Source organism: Penicillium atrosanguineum, assembly GCF_028827265.1.
Source record: "Penicillium atrosanguineum strain IBT 20685 chromosome Unknown utg000002l_segment0_segment0, whole genome shotgun sequence".
Taxonomy (NCBI): domain Eukaryota; kingdom Fungi; phylum Ascomycota; class Eurotiomycetes; order Eurotiales; family Aspergillaceae; genus Penicillium; species Penicillium atrosanguineum.
This window is the reverse complement of record NW_026623134.1, coordinates 2,181,312-2,197,015: the sequence shown is the minus strand read 5'-3', so window position 1 is coordinate 2,197,015 and position 15,704 is coordinate 2,181,312. Positions and strand designations below refer to the sequence as shown.

The 15,704-nt window shown below is 52.9% G+C and overlaps 8 protein-coding genes across 8 annotated transcripts; 4 read left to right on the top strand and 4 right to left on the bottom strand.

Annotated features, from left to right (window-relative positions):
- Window positions 1-102: 102 nt before the first annotated feature.
- N7443_002604 (Sec1 family protein) lies at window positions 103-2,582 on the top strand (the record flags this gene model as incomplete). The annotated part of the gene is made up of 7 exons (XM_056882660.1): window positions 103-136; window positions 205-242; window positions 302-389; window positions 451-597; window positions 651-853; window positions 911-1,377; window positions 1,433-2,582. 7 exons carry the CDS (start codon window positions 103-105, stop codon window positions 2,580-2,582), a joined length of 2,127 nt encoding a protein of 708 aa, XP_056744501.1.
- Window positions 2,583-2,876: 294 nt separating this feature from the next.
- On the bottom strand, window positions 2,877-3,656 carry N7443_002603 (putative G-patch domain protein; the record flags this gene model as incomplete). The annotated part of the gene is made up of 1 exon (XM_056882659.1): window positions 2,877-3,656. The coding sequence occupies one exon, from the start codon at window positions 3,654-3,656 to the stop codon at window positions 2,877-2,879; it is 780 nt and encodes a 259-aa protein (XP_056744500.1).
- Window positions 3,657-3,792: 136 nt separating this feature from the next.
- Window positions 3,793-5,069, top strand: N7443_002602 (putative oxidoreductase; the record flags this gene model as incomplete). Its single annotated transcript, XM_056882658.1, has 2 exons — window positions 3,793-3,969; window positions 4,020-5,069. 2 exons carry the CDS (start codon window positions 3,793-3,795, stop codon window positions 5,067-5,069), a joined length of 1,227 nt encoding a protein of 408 aa, XP_056744499.1.
- Window positions 5,070-5,359: 290 nt separating this feature from the next.
- On the bottom strand, window positions 5,360-6,635 carry N7443_002601 (NAD-dependent epimerase/dehydratase family protein; the record flags this gene model as incomplete). The annotated part of the gene is made up of 4 exons (XM_056882657.1): window positions 5,360-5,754; window positions 5,810-6,266; window positions 6,324-6,558; window positions 6,607-6,635. The coding sequence occupies 4 exons, from the start codon at window positions 6,633-6,635 to the stop codon at window positions 5,360-5,362; spliced, it is 1,116 nt and encodes a 371-aa protein (XP_056744498.1).
- A 1,091-nt stretch (window positions 6,636-7,726) lies between these two features.
- N7443_002600 (deadenylation-dependent mRNA-decapping factor PAT1) lies at window positions 7,727-10,437 on the bottom strand (the record flags this gene model as incomplete). The annotated part of the gene is made up of 3 exons (XM_056882656.1): window positions 7,727-7,850; window positions 7,906-10,122; window positions 10,184-10,437. The coding sequence occupies 3 exons, from the start codon at window positions 10,435-10,437 to the stop codon at window positions 7,727-7,729; spliced, it is 2,595 nt and encodes an 864-aa protein (XP_056744497.1).
- Window positions 10,438-11,012: 575 nt separating this feature from the next.
- Window positions 11,013-12,333, top strand: N7443_002599 (glycosyltransferase family 15 protein; the record flags this gene model as incomplete). The annotated part of the gene is made up of 4 exons (XM_056882655.1): window positions 11,013-11,057; window positions 11,122-11,874; window positions 11,927-12,215; window positions 12,269-12,333. The coding sequence occupies 4 exons, from the start codon at window positions 11,013-11,015 to the stop codon at window positions 12,331-12,333; spliced, it is 1,152 nt and encodes a 383-aa protein (XP_056744496.1).
- Window positions 12,334-13,353: 1,020 nt separating this feature from the next.
- N7443_002598 (mitochondrial 37S ribosomal protein uS12m) lies at window positions 13,354-14,002 on the bottom strand (the record flags this gene model as incomplete). The annotated part of the gene is made up of 2 exons (XM_056882654.1): window positions 13,354-13,419; window positions 13,475-14,002. The coding sequence occupies 2 exons, from the start codon at window positions 14,000-14,002 to the stop codon at window positions 13,354-13,356; spliced, it is 594 nt and encodes a 197-aa protein (XP_056744495.1).
- Window positions 14,003-14,273: 271 nt separating this feature from the next.
- Window positions 14,274-15,011, top strand: N7443_002597 (proteasome maturation protein; the record flags this gene model as incomplete). The annotated part of the gene is made up of 3 exons (XM_056882653.1): window positions 14,274-14,276; window positions 14,440-14,875; window positions 14,944-15,011. 3 exons carry the CDS (start codon window positions 14,274-14,276, stop codon window positions 15,009-15,011), a joined length of 507 nt encoding a protein of 168 aa, XP_056744494.1.
- Window positions 15,012-15,704: the final 693 nt, after the last annotated feature.

Sequence of the window (15,704 nt, the reverse complement as noted above, 5' to 3'; positions counted from 1 at the left end):
CTTCTTCTTCACCTTCTTCCTCCACTTCCTCTGCGCATTGAGTCCTTCTCCTTCTTGATCCTCTGCTTCCGCCTTGATCCTTCGGCCTTGTGGCCCGCCACCATGGGCTCCTCAATAATCAACATCCAACGCGACAGTACGTGATGTCACGGTGCTAAGGTTCCTCTGGAGGTGGGTTGGCTGACATTGTACTTCTTCTCGCAGTCATACTCAACACAATCCGGAATGCGGGCGGTAATGAGGTGGGTTGCGCCCCGGTTCTCCTCAGTGGCGGGCACTGACGATAGCTTCCCCCGTACAGTGGAAAGTCTTGGTGGTGGACGAACAGAGCAGGAAATTAATTAATTCCGCTGTGAAAGAAGAAGAGATTCTCAACTTGAATGTCTCCAGTGGGTTCCCTCCAGGTCCGGGACTCTGGACCGCTCGCTAACCAGCGCTGTCACCCCGCAGGTGTCGAACAAATTGAGCAGCGACGGATGTCCAATCCGGATATGGACGCACTATACATCCTGACACCAGAGACATGGATCGTCGACTGCCTAATGGCCGATTTCGAGGTCGGAAGGTACAGGAAAGCAATCTTGGTTTGGACCTCTTGTCAGTGGGCAAAAATTGGGCATGGGCGAAGCGCTTTGGCTAACCGGTATCAGTCCTCGACCAGCAGCAACGTGCGCGGCTTGATAGATCTCAAATGGCGCGTGACCGCATTGCAGATTATCGGATTATGAATATCAATTTCTATCCCAGAGAGTCACACGTGGTTACTTTCCGTGATCCATGGAGCTTCCCAGTGCTCTTCCATCCAGGCTGCAACCATTTGATCAAGAACCACCTCCAGGATCTCGCCCAGAAGGTATAATATTCTCTCTATGCGTGACTTAGGTGGAATGCGGAGCTTACTATCGTCCAGGTTGTCTCACTCTGTGCCTCTTTGGGCGAATATCCCGTCATCCGGTATTACCGGCCGCGAACCCCAACGCACGAAGCCGGTGTACTTTCCTCTCATCTGGCACGTTTTATCCAATCGGAGCTAGATCAGTTCGCACAATTCCAACGAGACTTCCCGCCTCCGTCTAACCGGCCTCGGGGAGTATTGCTTGTGGTGGACCGCTCTATGGATATCTTCGCCCCTCTTCTCCATGAATTTACATATCAGGCCATGGTGCATGATCTTTTACCAATCAAAGAGGGAGACAAGGTCACCTACAAGACTAAGGTCAACGAGGGTAAACCGAATGAAGACTACAAGGATATGGAGCTTGGCGAGCACGACAAGATCTGGGTGGACTACCGACACATGCACATGAAAGACGTGCTTGGTAAATTGGGCGATGATTTTGCCAAGTTCAGACAAGCGAACTCCCAGTTTGCTGATGAGTAAGAGAACATGTTCTTCATTATGCCCCGATATAGCTAACATCGCTACTTGCAGCAACGACAAAACCAACGTTAATACGATCAAGGACATGCTGGCAGGTCTAACTGAGTTTACGGAGGGCAAAGATGCTTACACACTGCATTTGAACATGGCAGAAGAATGTATGAAATTCTTCCAAACCCGCAAGCTGTTGGAAGTAAGCTCCATTGAGCAATCCTTTGCCACTGGCCTGGACGAGAACTACAAGAAAGCCAAGAATCTGGCTGCGCAGCTTGTCCAGTTGCTTGACGACGAATCCGTTGTCCCTCAAGACCGGCTCCGGCTGATTCTCCTCTATATCCTGTACCGTGGAGGTTTACTAGGTGGCGACATTCGCAAGCTGATGTCCCACGCAGAACTCCCTGGACCAGACGGGAACGTTATTGCTAACCTTGGCCTTCTCGGTGCGCGGGTAGAGAAACCGCTCAAGGATGAGAAGCCCCCAGTGCAACCGCTTTTCAATAAGAAAGCTCTAGTTCCCGAGACTGAAGAACTTAGCCTTTCTCGCTACGACATTGGTGTCAAGCAGATGCTAGAGGAACAAATCCGAGGGACTTTGGACCCGACAGTCTTTCCCTTCACCAGACCTCACACCGAAACCGATGGCGGGATGGCTGCCCAAGAGATGATCACGCAGCAAGCATCCCTGCGCAGCGCCAAACCAACCTGGGCACGCACTCGATCCGCCGACCAGCCAAGGCAGCGCCTGATCGTCTTCATGGCCGGAGGTGCCACCTACTCCGAAGCGCGCACCTGCTATGAACTCTCCCAGGCCTACGGCCGTGACATCTTCCTGGCAACAACACACATGATGACCTCAGGACTCTTCATGCGCCAAGTCGGTGACCTCAGCATTGATAAGCGCCGCCTGGACATCCCCGCTGAGCGACCCAAGCCATCCGCTCCAGCACACCTGTTTGAGCGCGAGGCACCGCCTGCTCCCCAAGCTCAGCCACAGAAAAAGGCCATATCTACGGCGCATTCGAACGCACCGGCGCCCCCGGAGGCCCTAATGGCTGGTATGAGCCTAGGATCAAACGGATCAAGCCCGGCATCAGCGCCGTTGGGAGGGAAATTGCTTAAGAAAGACAAGGAGAAGAAAGATAAGGACAAGAAGGATAAGGACAAAAAGGACAAGGAAAAGAAGTACCGATTTTTCAAGTAGGTGGATGATACACAGCCACCTACTCCATTTCCTTGTCTACTGTGCCATGTATTCATTCAGCGCCGTTGTGATACCATCTTTTCATTATGTTGATATTGGTCTCTGGTCCGGGCATTTCTTATATGGCTGGACTTTTATGTTGGAGGGAAGCTCATAGTACAGAGGACTTGCGAATCACGTACTGCACAGAAAACAAATCCATCTCTTGCTCTTATTCCATCTCTATTAGAGTTCTCAACTTTCTGGGTATCTCGGAAAAGCAAAAACACGCTAATTGCTAGGTCTAAATCATAATCAAGCATTTTCGCCGAGATACTTCAGTACCTCGTCATTCTGAAAGAACATATTCCTCAGCTTGTCACCTCGCTTCCTCGCCTCGTCGGCACCTTTCCGCGCTTGCTTGGCGTTTAGCTTCTGTATTTTCTTCGGTGGTGGCAACGGTGCTGGTAATCGATCTCCGTCTTTGTCTAATCCGGAGCCTAGGCCGGCTTTGTCGTTTTTGATACGGCCTTTGAGTGGTTCTCGGATACCCTCTCTGCCTGATGCGCCGAGACCAAGCCGGCTGTCGGGGTTCCAGCCGTAGGTGGAAAGATAGCGCAAGCCTGTGCGGGTGCGGTCTAGGTGCGATGGGGGGTGGGAGTGATTAAGGCAGACTTGATGGGCCAAGGAGGCTTCGTGAGGACGTATATTTGAGTCGATGCCCGGTTCGGAGGAGAGTGGGAGGTGGCATATCTCGCAGTGATCGTTTGGAGGTGGAGCGACTGCTTCTGCTACTGGAGGCGCAGAGTGTGTTGTGCGAGCAGGAGGCGTCTGTTCCTTCGAAGCACTTCTTGATTCACTTCTTGACGTACTCGAATCATCCTCTTTTAAATTCTCCGCGACGTCCCCGGCGGTCTTCTTGAGAACAATAGAGAGGTAGGTATCGGCGATGTTCGTAGCAGGAGTAGAAGCGGGTCTCGTCGTGCTCAACTCGTGCTCCGACGAGCGTACAAACGGCACACGTTTACGCTTAATACCCGCGCCAAAGACCCGCTGGTCTTCTAACGGAAGGAAATAGTCCTCGTCGTCCGACATCGTTGCCAAGTAGAAGAGCACAGAGCGGAAAGAGAGCAAGTGTGGCAATCTTATCGATAACGGATAACGGATAACGCGCGGCGCCCTTTCGAACAGCTCGACTTCTTTTCCTCACCCCAACTAACCCAACGCCAAAATGCCCATCCCAATTATCGTCAAGGGCATCGCAGATGGCCTTGATACCATTCCATGGATCTGGTCGGTCTTTCGCTATGCGCCATGGGTCCTCCTCATCGGCGTGCTGAAATACTACTTCGGCGGAGCCCGCAATATCTCCGAACGGTTAATGCATTCGAAAGTAGTAATGGTGACGGTCCGTTTACCCTCCCCCAGCTCCAAATTCACCCATCTAATACCTCCCAGGGCGGCACATCAGGAATTGGCGCAAGCGTAGTCCAAGAACTCGCCCTCCGCGGGGCCCAAGTCATCCTCCTAACCAGACAACCACCCTCCGACCTTTTCCTAGTCGAATACATTGAGGACCTCCGCCGCACGACTAAAAACAATCTCATTTACGCCGAACAAGTCGACCTCACATCCCTCCACTCCGTCCGCACCTTCGCCACAAAATGGATCGACAATGCCCCTCCCCGCCGCCTCGACGCCGTCATCCTCTGCGGCGGCATCGCCCTCCCATCCAGCGCTAGAACTCTCACTCCCGACGGTATCGATGCCGAATGGCAAGTTAATTACCTCTCCAACTTTCACCTCCTGAGTATCCTCAGCCCGGCGCTCCGCGTACAGCCCGCCCATCGTGACGTACGGATTATCTTCACCACATCGTCCGGATACATCGGAGCGAAATTCGATCTTGATACAGTGCGCGGCTTGAATTCGAAAACGAAGAACGACTCAGCGCAGAGGAAGAATGTTTACGCTATGAGTAAATTCGCGCTTATGACGTTTGCTCAGTCTTTCCAGCGCCATCTGAGCGCTTATAAAAGACCCGATGGACTGCCGAACTGCGCGCGCGTTATTGTCGTCGACCCTGGGACTTGTCGGACACCTGGAACACGGCGCTGGCTTACGGGTGGTTCATTGTGGGGTCTTTTGGTGTACCTCATTACCTGGCCGTTCTGGTGGCTTGTTCTGAAGTCGCCACAGCAGGGCGCGCAAAGTATTCTGTACGCGGCTATGGAGGAAACCTATGGGCGTGGACAGGGTGGGTGGATGATTAAGGAGTGTCGGCAGGTGGACTATGCGAGGAAGGATGTGGCGGATGAAGATGTTGGGAAGAGGCTTTGGGAATTTAGTGAGAAGCAGATTGAGGAGGCGGAGAAGGCTGGGGCTGTGAAGAGGGGGTTGGAGAAGAAGGAGAAGGAGGCTGAGGAGGAGAAGAAGGAGAGGAAAGAGAAGAGTTCGGGTAAGGCGCCGAGTGCTGGGTCAAGGAGGAGTAAGAAGAATAAGGCGTGAAGTTGGTATATGGGTCTGGGTCTGGGGTTGAGGTTGAGGTTGACTTATAGATTGGTGGTTCTCATATGCATTCAGCTGGTAGCAATTTTATAGATTATTCATCTCTTTTTCATCGGGTACCCGGGATAGCTACCAAGTAAGGTAGTCAGTCTGTTTACTTCAATATCGTGGAACTGCGTCCGAAGTCAAAATTCAGTAGAAAGGAAATTCGTTTCAATGTATTCTACTAATAAATCATCTATGTCCACAATTCCTAAAGCCTTTTTAATCTCAGCCAAGAATCAAACAAATTACTTCTTCAGCTTAGCCAACAGCTCCGCCGGGGGTTGCTGGCGGTAGCCCTGGGGGTTGTTCTTAGTCCACAGCCAGAGGTCCTCGCAGGCCTGCTCGAGGGTACGGGTAGGAGTCCAGCCAAGCTCTTTGGTAGCACGGTTCGCGTTGGCAGTCAGGTTGAGGACGTCACCGGCACGGCGGGGAGCGACCTCGTAGGGGAGGTCACGGCCGACAGCGGCGCTGAAGGCGCGGATCATCTCATAGACAGTAGAGCCCTTGCCGGTACCCAGGTTCCAGGCACGGACACCGGGGTTGTTGGCGCGGAGGTAGTTGAGGGCCTTCAGGTGGCCGTCAGCGAGATCGAGGATGTGGATGTAGTCACGGATGGCGGTGCCGTCGTGGGAGGCGTAGTCTGTGGGGTGTTAGCTGGGAATGTTTTGTCTACTTTGGGGAAGGGGGTCACATACCGTCACCGAAGACCATCAGCTTCTCGCGCTTGCCAGTGGCGACCTGGGCGAGCAGGGGGAGCAAGTTGTAGGGGACGCCCTGGGGGTCCTCACCCATGATGCCGGAGGGGTGAGCACCAGCGGGGTTGAAGTAGCGAAGCAGAGCACCGTTCCACTTCTTAGCCTCGGCCTCGTTGCCGGCCTTGATGGCGTTGTTGCGCTGGGCGTTGATGACGTCGGTGATGGCGGTCTCAACGGCGAACTTGGTGTTACCGTAGGGGTTGGTGGGGCCCAGAGGGCACTCCTCGGGGATGGGGATCATGTTGGGGAAACGGGTGGCATCGCCGTAGACAGTGGCGGAGCTGGAGAAGACAATGTTGGTGACGTTGTGGCGGACCATCGAGCGCAGAAGGTTGATGGTGCCGTAGACGTTGACCATGTAGTAGTCCAGAGGCTTCTCGCCGGACTCGCCGACAGCCTAATCAAGACCCTGTCAGCACCTTTCATCAATGGTAAGAGAAAGCAACAGTCGTACCTTGAGAGCAGCGAAGTGGATCACGCTGTCAATGTCGGGGTGAGCTTCGAACACCTTGTCGAAGTCGGCCTCGTTGGTAACATCGAGCTGAACGAACTCAGCCTTCTTGCCGCAGATGGCCTCGATGCGGTTCAGAGCCTCGGCGGAGGAGTTGTACAGGTTATCAGCAACGACGACCTTGTAGCCCGCCTCCAGCAGAGCGAGGGTGGTGAACGAGCCAATGTAGCCCGTGCCACTGCGGGGAGGTTAGTGGGGTTCACCAGAGTAGGCTTGGACGACTTACCCAGCAACAAGAACAGAACCAGCAGACATGATTGCGATAATTCAAAGAAGATAATAAAAAAATGAATTGGAGGAGGGGATAGAACGGGAGGAGGGGCAGGCACTTTAAGGGGAAATTCCAGGTGGGGGAGACCGGCCGCTCTCGTCAGTCCCTCTTCCCCGTTCCTATTCTCCCATTACGCGGCATCGCCCGTTGCGTCTGACGCCTATATGCTCTCAGAAGGGTGGCCATCCAATCCCATTTGGTCTCTTGTCTCTTGGATACATTCGAATTCCCTCTCGCCTGTCTAGTCCATTCGATTGACTCCCTAGCTGCTCGACATGAATTGCCATGACCGGTTAATTTTCTCGTGATGTAGATCGTTCCTGGCGGTGAACACGGCACGAAAACGACCAGGGTACACACTGAACTGGGAAAGATAAGCGCGGCATAAGTGTCCGGCGCAGATGGCCCCATGGAGATGCATTAGGACGATTCCCCACGACACACTGCAGGCCATCACTCGAAGCGTCTCCAACGGTAACCTCGTTTCATTTAGGCTGCGGGTCTAGAGCCCACTCCGCGCCGAATTAGATGCACGGCCGGGACCATCGCCCCGGTTCAGGGTCCAGTGGTCCAATCTCCGGCTTCCACCTAGCCCGTTCCCGATGCGGTGATGTGTGTGGCTTCCGTTATATTGGGACTATGAGAACACCTGGGCACTTCCCTCCTGATCAGCAGAGGACCACCACAGTCTAGCCCTATCCTCTCCGGGTGAAAAGTAAACAGAAAATGAGGAAATAAATTGGTATGGGGAGGAAATAATGAACATATGCTCCAAGGGCGGATTACATTGTGTGCCCTGTAAAGACTTTTGGCTCCAGCCAGATTCTTCCCAGGGGCTACGTTGGAGGATGTGCAACGCAGTTCCGGGGAAGGGCACGCGAGCTTGCGTTTCTGCATGCTGCGCGCTGCATTCGATATCGATGCAATTATTGCTCAGATTAAGAGCCCCGGTCGAGAACCCGACCAGCTCGGGTTCATTCGCAAAGGGGCATTCGTGAGCCGAATCAATGTGCTGACGAGCACGGAATATCAGACATCAAAAAAAAAAAAAAAAACCATAGTCGTTTCCGCTCGTTTAACCAAGAAGCTCCACGTCCAATCCGATGGCCCGCATAAATAGGTTGACGTTGCCCAATCGCTGGCTGGCCATGTCTGCAGGGAGGCTCTTGCTGTAACCCACGGTTTCCATGACGCGGTCCCTAAAAGTAGTTAGCAAAAGTGATTCTTGTCAACAAACAGGGGGATAACACTTACTTGACAGCAATGACCAGGCGCTGCTGCTGCTCGGGGCTGGCACCGATACCCACGGCGGCAAGGAATTGCCAGACGTACATGTCGTCGCCCGAGTTGATCGAGCCGGGGAAGATATCGGCTAGGACGGGCTCCAGGGTGTCGAAGAGCACGTTGAACTTCTCAACCCACTGCTGCCAGTCACGCTCGGGTGCCTGGCCAGCCTCCTTGACCAGCTCCGCACGACTCAGGAGCATGGTCAGGATGCCTAGTCCGACCTTGGTGCGAGCCACGCTCTGCACGTGGGTCTGCGCAATGACCAGGCCCAGGAGACCGATGATAATGTTGAATGGTGCCTCATTGACATACTGGAGCAAGCTCGGCATGACGGCCAGCGAGAACAGGTCAATGGTTTCGCGCACAGCCATGGAGGGCTGGGCCTCACCGGGCATGGACTGTGCAAGGCGCACCACGTCCAAGCTGTCCAGGTGCACGACGATCATGGTAAGGATAGTTACGCGCTGTTCCTGGTCGATGTGGCGGAAGATGCGCGGGATGGCCTTTTTGCCCTTGGCGTGGGACAGGAAGGCGATGAAGGGGTGGGGGGTGGTGGAGTTGGGTACAATGGGCTCCATAACCTTCAGCGCTTTCCAGAGCTTCTGGTTGAGTCCGTGGAGCTCCTGACGCCATTCCATATGCTTCTGGATCGCTTCTGCATCACCCTCTTCCGGTGGCGGCGGCATCGTGCGCTCCATATCCTCCATAGACATCAGGGCGCTATAAACACGCTCAATATTGGTGAGAATGGATTTGCGGTCGCTCAAGCTAAGCTCCGATTGCACCTTCTTGGGACGAGGTCCTTCCGAGCTATCGGGACGCTTGATGTTAAGCATAGGCTTCGGCGCCTTGGCGTTGCTGAAGGAGATCTTGCCCAAACTTCCCTCAATGATTAATTGCTTGTTCTTGGGCTTGGCCTTGGCAGCCTCAACAGCGCGCTGGACTTGCTGCTGCATCCGCTGCATGTGATTGTCCGCGCCCTGCAAAGGGTTTCGGTGTCGGTTTCCACCGAGACGGTTTCCGGTCTGGAGCAGATAGGTCTGGGCAAAGTGGCCAAGAGGCTGGTGGGGGTGCTGGCGGGGCGCTCCACGAATCTGGCTGTAGACCTGATAGTAGAAGTCCTCGGCCAACACAGCCTCGGGATCGGCGTCTGCCACGTTACCGGCCGCGGCCACCAATTGCTGCAATTGGATTCGCGTGATAAAGTTCTTGTCCTGGGGCGTCATCAAGCCGTTGCCTCTGGAAAGGAGGGCAATCTTGTGGTTGCGCTTCGCCCGCTTCGCGTCCTCAACTAGGTAAGCATTGCGCTGCTCCTCAGTCAGGTGCAGAAGCTGCTGCGGGTTAGTAATAACCGGCAGGCCATTGTTCGGTGCGCGGCTGCTCGGGGGCGGCAGCTGTTGCTCCATATGCTGCGGCCGCTGACCCTGGGGCAGACCGGCATGACGAGAGGGCTGGGGAGGCATGTTCTGGGGAGGGAGGTTATTTTGCAAGAATGGGGCACCGGGAGGAATAGCAGGTCCAGGTCCGCCATAGAGCTCTGGCATCCCTGGGGGCGGAGGTGGCATACCCCCTTTCTCAAGCTGCGCCTGCAACTCCGGGGGCAGCTGGTGGAAGCCATCAGAAAGCGTCGGGAATTGTTGAGGGTGACGTTGATACGGATCGGCCATCATCTGCTGCATCTGCTGTATCTGCTGCATCTGCTGCGGAGGCAGTCTTCCACCAGGCTGACCGCGGCGCATCTGTGCCTCAAGTGCCTCGACTTCCTCCAGGCTCATTATCTTGCGGCTCGGTGCCGGGGCCGGGGCGGGGGCGGGGCTCGGTTCGACCTTCTGCGCCCAAACGCTCGATTTCGCTTGCAGATCAGGGATATATCCAGGTTCAGAGTACTTCTCGTAGCCCGTGCGCCTAGAGGTCGACTCGGTGGGATCCGTTGCCGGCGGGGGAGCTCTCTGGGCGGGTGCTGGAGCGGACTGAGGGTTCTGCAAGCTATAGCGAACCTGCTCTTCTCCAATGGCATCGGCAACACCAGCAGTTCTTCCAAAGAAATCAAAATCTCTACCGACGGGCGCAGCCTCTCCAATGCCGCCGCCGCCGCCGCCGCCGCCGAAGGTATCGTCGTTGAACTCGTCTTGATCGTCATCGAGCTGGTCGCCAAGGCCGTCGTAGGTATCTTCGAAGTCAACACTAGATATCATATATCAGCACCTTGTTCATGTCAGGTTCCATCATAGTGAAAAGAGCTTACGCATCACCATCCACAAACTTATCAGCCAAAGCGACTTGCGCGAAGGGATCCGAGTTCTCGAAGAAGCCCTTGGCCCCAGGGCCGCGACCGCGATCCCTAGGGAGGGAGGTATCGAATCCAAAGAAAGACATGCCTCTTTGGTCGAATGGAGGAAGAGGGAGGAACGGGGGCGTCGAGTGGAAGGATGGTGGGGGGGGATGAGTAGAGAGTCGGATGGACCGAACGAAGTTCTGGAGTGCGGCTGCCTGAGGCATCATTGCCAAGTGTCGATCCGATGCGACTCTTTTGGGATATTTGATATGTTGACTCCACGAGGGGATATCTGAAACAAATGCAATATCATTTTCACTTAGTTGTCTTTTTTCTATACTTCTGGTACTTTCTGGCTATGTTTTTTGGGGGGCGTTGGGGGCTTATTCACCTACACTAATTACCACATCTCAATTCGCCGAGGGCGTTAAACGACACTTGTAATCTCCCTTGGGGTTCGCTCGCTTGACATGGAAGAGGGTAGACCCTTTGCATCATCGCTCCAATCATAGAATCTAAGAGGCTAATCTTGGAAAACGACCCGAGAGCATTGCCAAGTTCCCCTGAGAATTCCGAATTGTCTGGAACCGGTGAAACCACGCGGCTGAAAGCGGTTGTCGCCATTGACTTGCGCGGCCTTCCTTTCTTCTCCCCTCCTCCACTTCCCCATCTCTGTGTTTTTTTTTTCTCTACGCGAATGTCTTGCTCCCTATAACGTGGATTGGCCTGAATACCGCGGGCTTGATTTCACTGTGACATTCGTTAGCCCCATAGGCAACAGCTTTCTCCACTCGCCACAATGTCCTCCGTGCGGTATACCCGCTATCTGGCGGTCGCCCTCGTGGTAAGGCTGAACTTATGGGGATTCTTGTCGAGTCCCTGTCGATCACATCACTAACATCCTTCAGTGTCTGACCTTTTTCTACTTCATCTCCCGCTCCGACCTGCAGATCCCCACCTCCGCCTCACTCCCCAAGTCTCGTCCCTCATACGAAGACTTCAGAGCGCAAAAGCTACAATCCGCTGGAAACGCTACGAATGAGCGGGTAAACGCCACCTTTGTCACCCTCGCTCGCAATAGTGATATCTGGGATATCGCAAAGTCAATCCGCACGGTGGAAGACCGATTCAACCGGAACTACAACTATGACTGGGTGTTCTTGAACGACAACGACTTCGATGATGACTTTAAGAAGCTCACTACATCGCTGGTGTCCGGAACTACACACTATGGCCGAATCCCCAAGGACCACTGGTCCTACCCGGAATGGATTGATCAGGACAAAGCCAAGGAAGCGCGTGAAGAGATGGATCGCAAGAAGATTATTTACGGAGGCTCTGAGAGCTACCGCCACATGTGCCGCTATGAGTCTGGTTTCTTCTTCCGTCACCCGCTGATGATGAACTATGAGTACTACTGGCGCGTCGAGCCCAGCATTGAACTCTTCTGCGATATTAGCACCGACCCTTTCCGCTTCATGAAGGAGAATGGCAAGAAATACAGCTTCGTCATCAGTCTGTACGAGTACTACGAGACCATTCCCACGCTGTGGGATAGCGTCAAGAAGTTCATGAATAACCATCCCGAGCACATCCCCAAAGAAAACGCTATGGACTTCATCAGCGAGGATGGCGGCGAGACCTATAACAAGTGCCACTTCGTACGTATTCTCTCTGGTTTTCCAAATGTTCAAAGAACTAATTTTCTCCCAGTGGTCCAACTTCGAAATTGGCAGCCTGGAATGGTTGCGCTCCAAGGAGTACATTGACTACTTCTCTTCCTTGGATCAGGATGGCGGTTTCTTCTACGAGCGTTGGGGCGATGCACCCGTGCACTCCATTGCCGCTGCCATTATGCTGAAGAAGGAGCAAATTCACTTCTTCAACGAGATTGCTTATTATCATGTACCATTCACGCACTGCCCGATCGAAGAGCAGACAAGACTGGACCTTCGCTGTCACTGTAAGCCCGAAGAGAACTTTGATTGGAAGGGCTATTCTTGTGAGTTCCCAAACGACCTGAACCTCCTTACGCATTTGCTAATCCCAACAAAGGCACCAACCGGTGGTTCAAGGTAAACAAAATGGAAAAGCCCGAAGGCTGGGACAAGAACGATTGACTGATTGCGCTCGGACAATTTGGCATCATTTTGCTTATTTTCAGCGCAATCATCTTGCTCGTGAGCCAAAGTGTTCGAGCCTATCTATTCACTCGGATACACTTCGTCATTAACTACCTGTACGATTCTGTGAACCGTCTTCGCAGTCGACACAGGTACCGCTCAGTGAGCAAAAAAGTGAATCCTTGATTCCATATCTGGGCTCCGAAAAGTCCCTTGGAAGTGTCGAGGTCGCAGAAACACACATAATCTCTTTTCTACTTGATATCCCGGTTTATTCCCCATACGCGGCGACTTGACTTGCGATATCTGCCATGTTTTACTATCTTGATTCTCCAGCGTTCCTATTCGTTCCCCACTGAGAAATGTTGGTTGCATGGTTTATTGGAGTACAAGAGGACTAGACGAGCAGCGGTCTTGCTATATTCTATCTCACCCAGCGCGATGATTGTTTTGGTCATTAGTTTTCCAGAAGAGGAAAAAAAATATTCAAAAACAAGTCTAATCCCAATTTCAGACGATTTCCAAGAGAGACTGTAGCTAAGTAGAAAAAAGACATTCCGTGAAGATATTACCGACTCTTGACAAGCAGCGCTTAGATCCTACTTGCAACAAAATGTCTTCAATGCTCTCTCTCTTTCTGGTACTTCTACCGTTTTTCAACCTTGAAACAATCTAATCTAGGTATGAATACAAAGCCTAGGTTATAGAATGGACGGGAGCGAGAAACTTGGAAGTCAGAGGTCCTGCTGTTAATCATAGCCTGTAGGGAAGAGCAGGCTCAATAATAGCCTTGACTAGATCATTTAGGGAGTCAATTTCACAGGTCCTCATAATCTAGGTAGTTGTAATGGTACATGCAATTCCAATAAATAACAATATCGCCCATATTGCACAAATACAGTGTAAGAAAAGAAAAAAAGATAAGGTATGACGTTCAGCCCATAGCCTCAAGGCGAGCTCAACAGTGCCAGCCTCAAAACAGCCACTCACTCTCAACTCAAATCAAGTGGATTAGGTTTAGTTGCCCTTGGGCTTCTTGGTTCCGTACTTCGACCGAGAGGAAACACGGCTTCCAACACCACCCTAGAAACAATTAGCAAGTCTGCTCAACCCCACGAACCAACAAAGATAAACATACCAAATCCATAGCACCACGAACCAAGTGATACTTAACACCAGGACAATCCTGGGCTCTGCCACCACGCACCTGAACCACACTATGCTGCTGGATATTGTGGCCCTCGCCGGGGATAATTGTAGTAACGACCTTGCCCGTACTCAGACGCACACGAGCAATCTTGCGCTCGCCGGAGTTAGGCTTCTTAGGCTTGGTGATACCGGTCTTGAGACACACGCCCTTCAGCGACGGGTGGTCCTTCAAAGCCGGAGACCGGCCTCGACGCGCACGCTGGCCCTTGCGACAGCCGCGGCGCACTTGGTTGTAGGTTGCGCGGATGATCGGGGAGCTGGAGAATTGGCGGGTCACGCCGGAGAAGGTGAAGGCGGTTTGCGTGCGGAAGACGGGCTTAAAGGTGAAGCGTGGACTCGGGGTTTGGCAGGTTAGAGTGGAGGTTGTCAGGGTGCGGAAGGGGGTCGATGTGAGTGCTGGACGGTGTACTAGGGTCCGCAAGGCCCGAAGGGCCAGAGGTGTCATTAATTGGTGCATTGTGGTGTTGTTCTTGGGGGTGAGTGATCTCCGAGATGTGATGGAGAAATGCGGATTGGAATTGATGGTGTCATGTGACCTGCGTTGTTGGTGACTGTGGGCGGCCGGAGGAGCTGGACGCGCTGCTCTCTCTGCCTGACGCTGTCCTCCGCATTTCAGTCATCATCCTCGTTCATTCTTGTATCTTCTTCTCTTCTGCAGCTACTCTGTTTCTGACAATCACTCAAATTCTGCAATTTTGAATTTAAGAGTCCGTCTTAAACCCATCATAATGGTATGTGATCAAGCTATGGATCTTGACCTCACCCTCCGTCAAGCCATCTCCGAGCCAGCCAGACTCGCATCCCCCCAATTTCATCTTATGCTAGAGCATGGCTTTAGTTTATCATGCCACTATCACTCAACCTTTGGTCCAAACAAATAACTAACAACCCCAGTCTCTCCGCATCGCACCCCCATCTGGTAACCCCAGCTCAACCACCAACACCACCACCCGCCAGACACAGCTCTCAAAGGGCGCCCCCTCAGCACCCGGTCTTCCCGACACTCTCCGTAACAAGATCACTCTCCCTGCCACCGCCACCGCCTCATCCACCAACACCCCAGCCCTCAACGACATCCCCTCCTCGACACACCCTCTGGAGGCCCGCCTGCTCGCCTGGCGCGCAACCCAAGATGCATTGAAGATGGAGTCCCTGCGTCGGGCATACGGCATCGCCGAGCCTGTCCGCCGCGGCATGGAGCTGAAGATTGTCCGTGATAGCACGTTCCGTCCGGCCGTACTGGGCGGCATGAAGGGTGGCAATATTCACGAGGATATTCTTACGCTTGGAGGTCGGGATTCGGAAGTTAGCTGGGAGGATATCTTCCCTGGTACGTTCCATCTTTTTTTCGTGTTACTTGGTTTAATTTGAGCCTGAACTGACTTTATTTCTTTGCAGGCGACGAGTTCCGGGAACCGCCTACCTTCCATGACGAGATGGAGAAGAGGCTGAAGATGGACTTCTAATTGATGAACCTCCTACGTTTGAATTGCTCTTTCCTTTTCCTTGGTCGACATGTGCAACTAGTCTCCTTCCCCCAATTCCTCGATTCTTCACGTCCGATCTCACGTCAACGATAGAGATAGACTACTGAGTCTGCTGCATCGGTCTTCTGTTTGCACTTGTTCATGGCAGAGGCCATGATGTAGCTAGTCTAATCTATTCTTCCCATCCTTTATCAACTGATTAAATTCCTTTTATGCATTACAGCAGAAAGATAGCGCCGTGTATAAGAGTACAAGCTTGGACAGCTCAGGACTGCAGTCAGAATCAAGTATTCAATTGTATACCAGAAGACTCCAATAAAGTATAAAAGTAGAAAGCATGTACACTACGAAACAAACCGATAACCAAACAAGCAGAAAAACAGGCGAAATTTGTAGATACACAAGTCCCAGGCAAGCCATACAGAGAATGGACATTGAAGGTAAAGGAAGAACCAAATTAAAAAGGATCGGATGGGTATATAGATATAGGAAGGTAGAGGCGGGTGGAGACCGAGATGAGGAAACAAGCAGAGATGCAAGCACGATAAGAAGCATGGTTTAAGGCTGTTGGGCAAGGCGAGGTGAATCAGATACCATGTACAAACGCGGAATTGGCGGAGAGAGTCTGAGGTAACCTTCGGAGGGGATGGGGGACGAGGAGACCGAGCATGT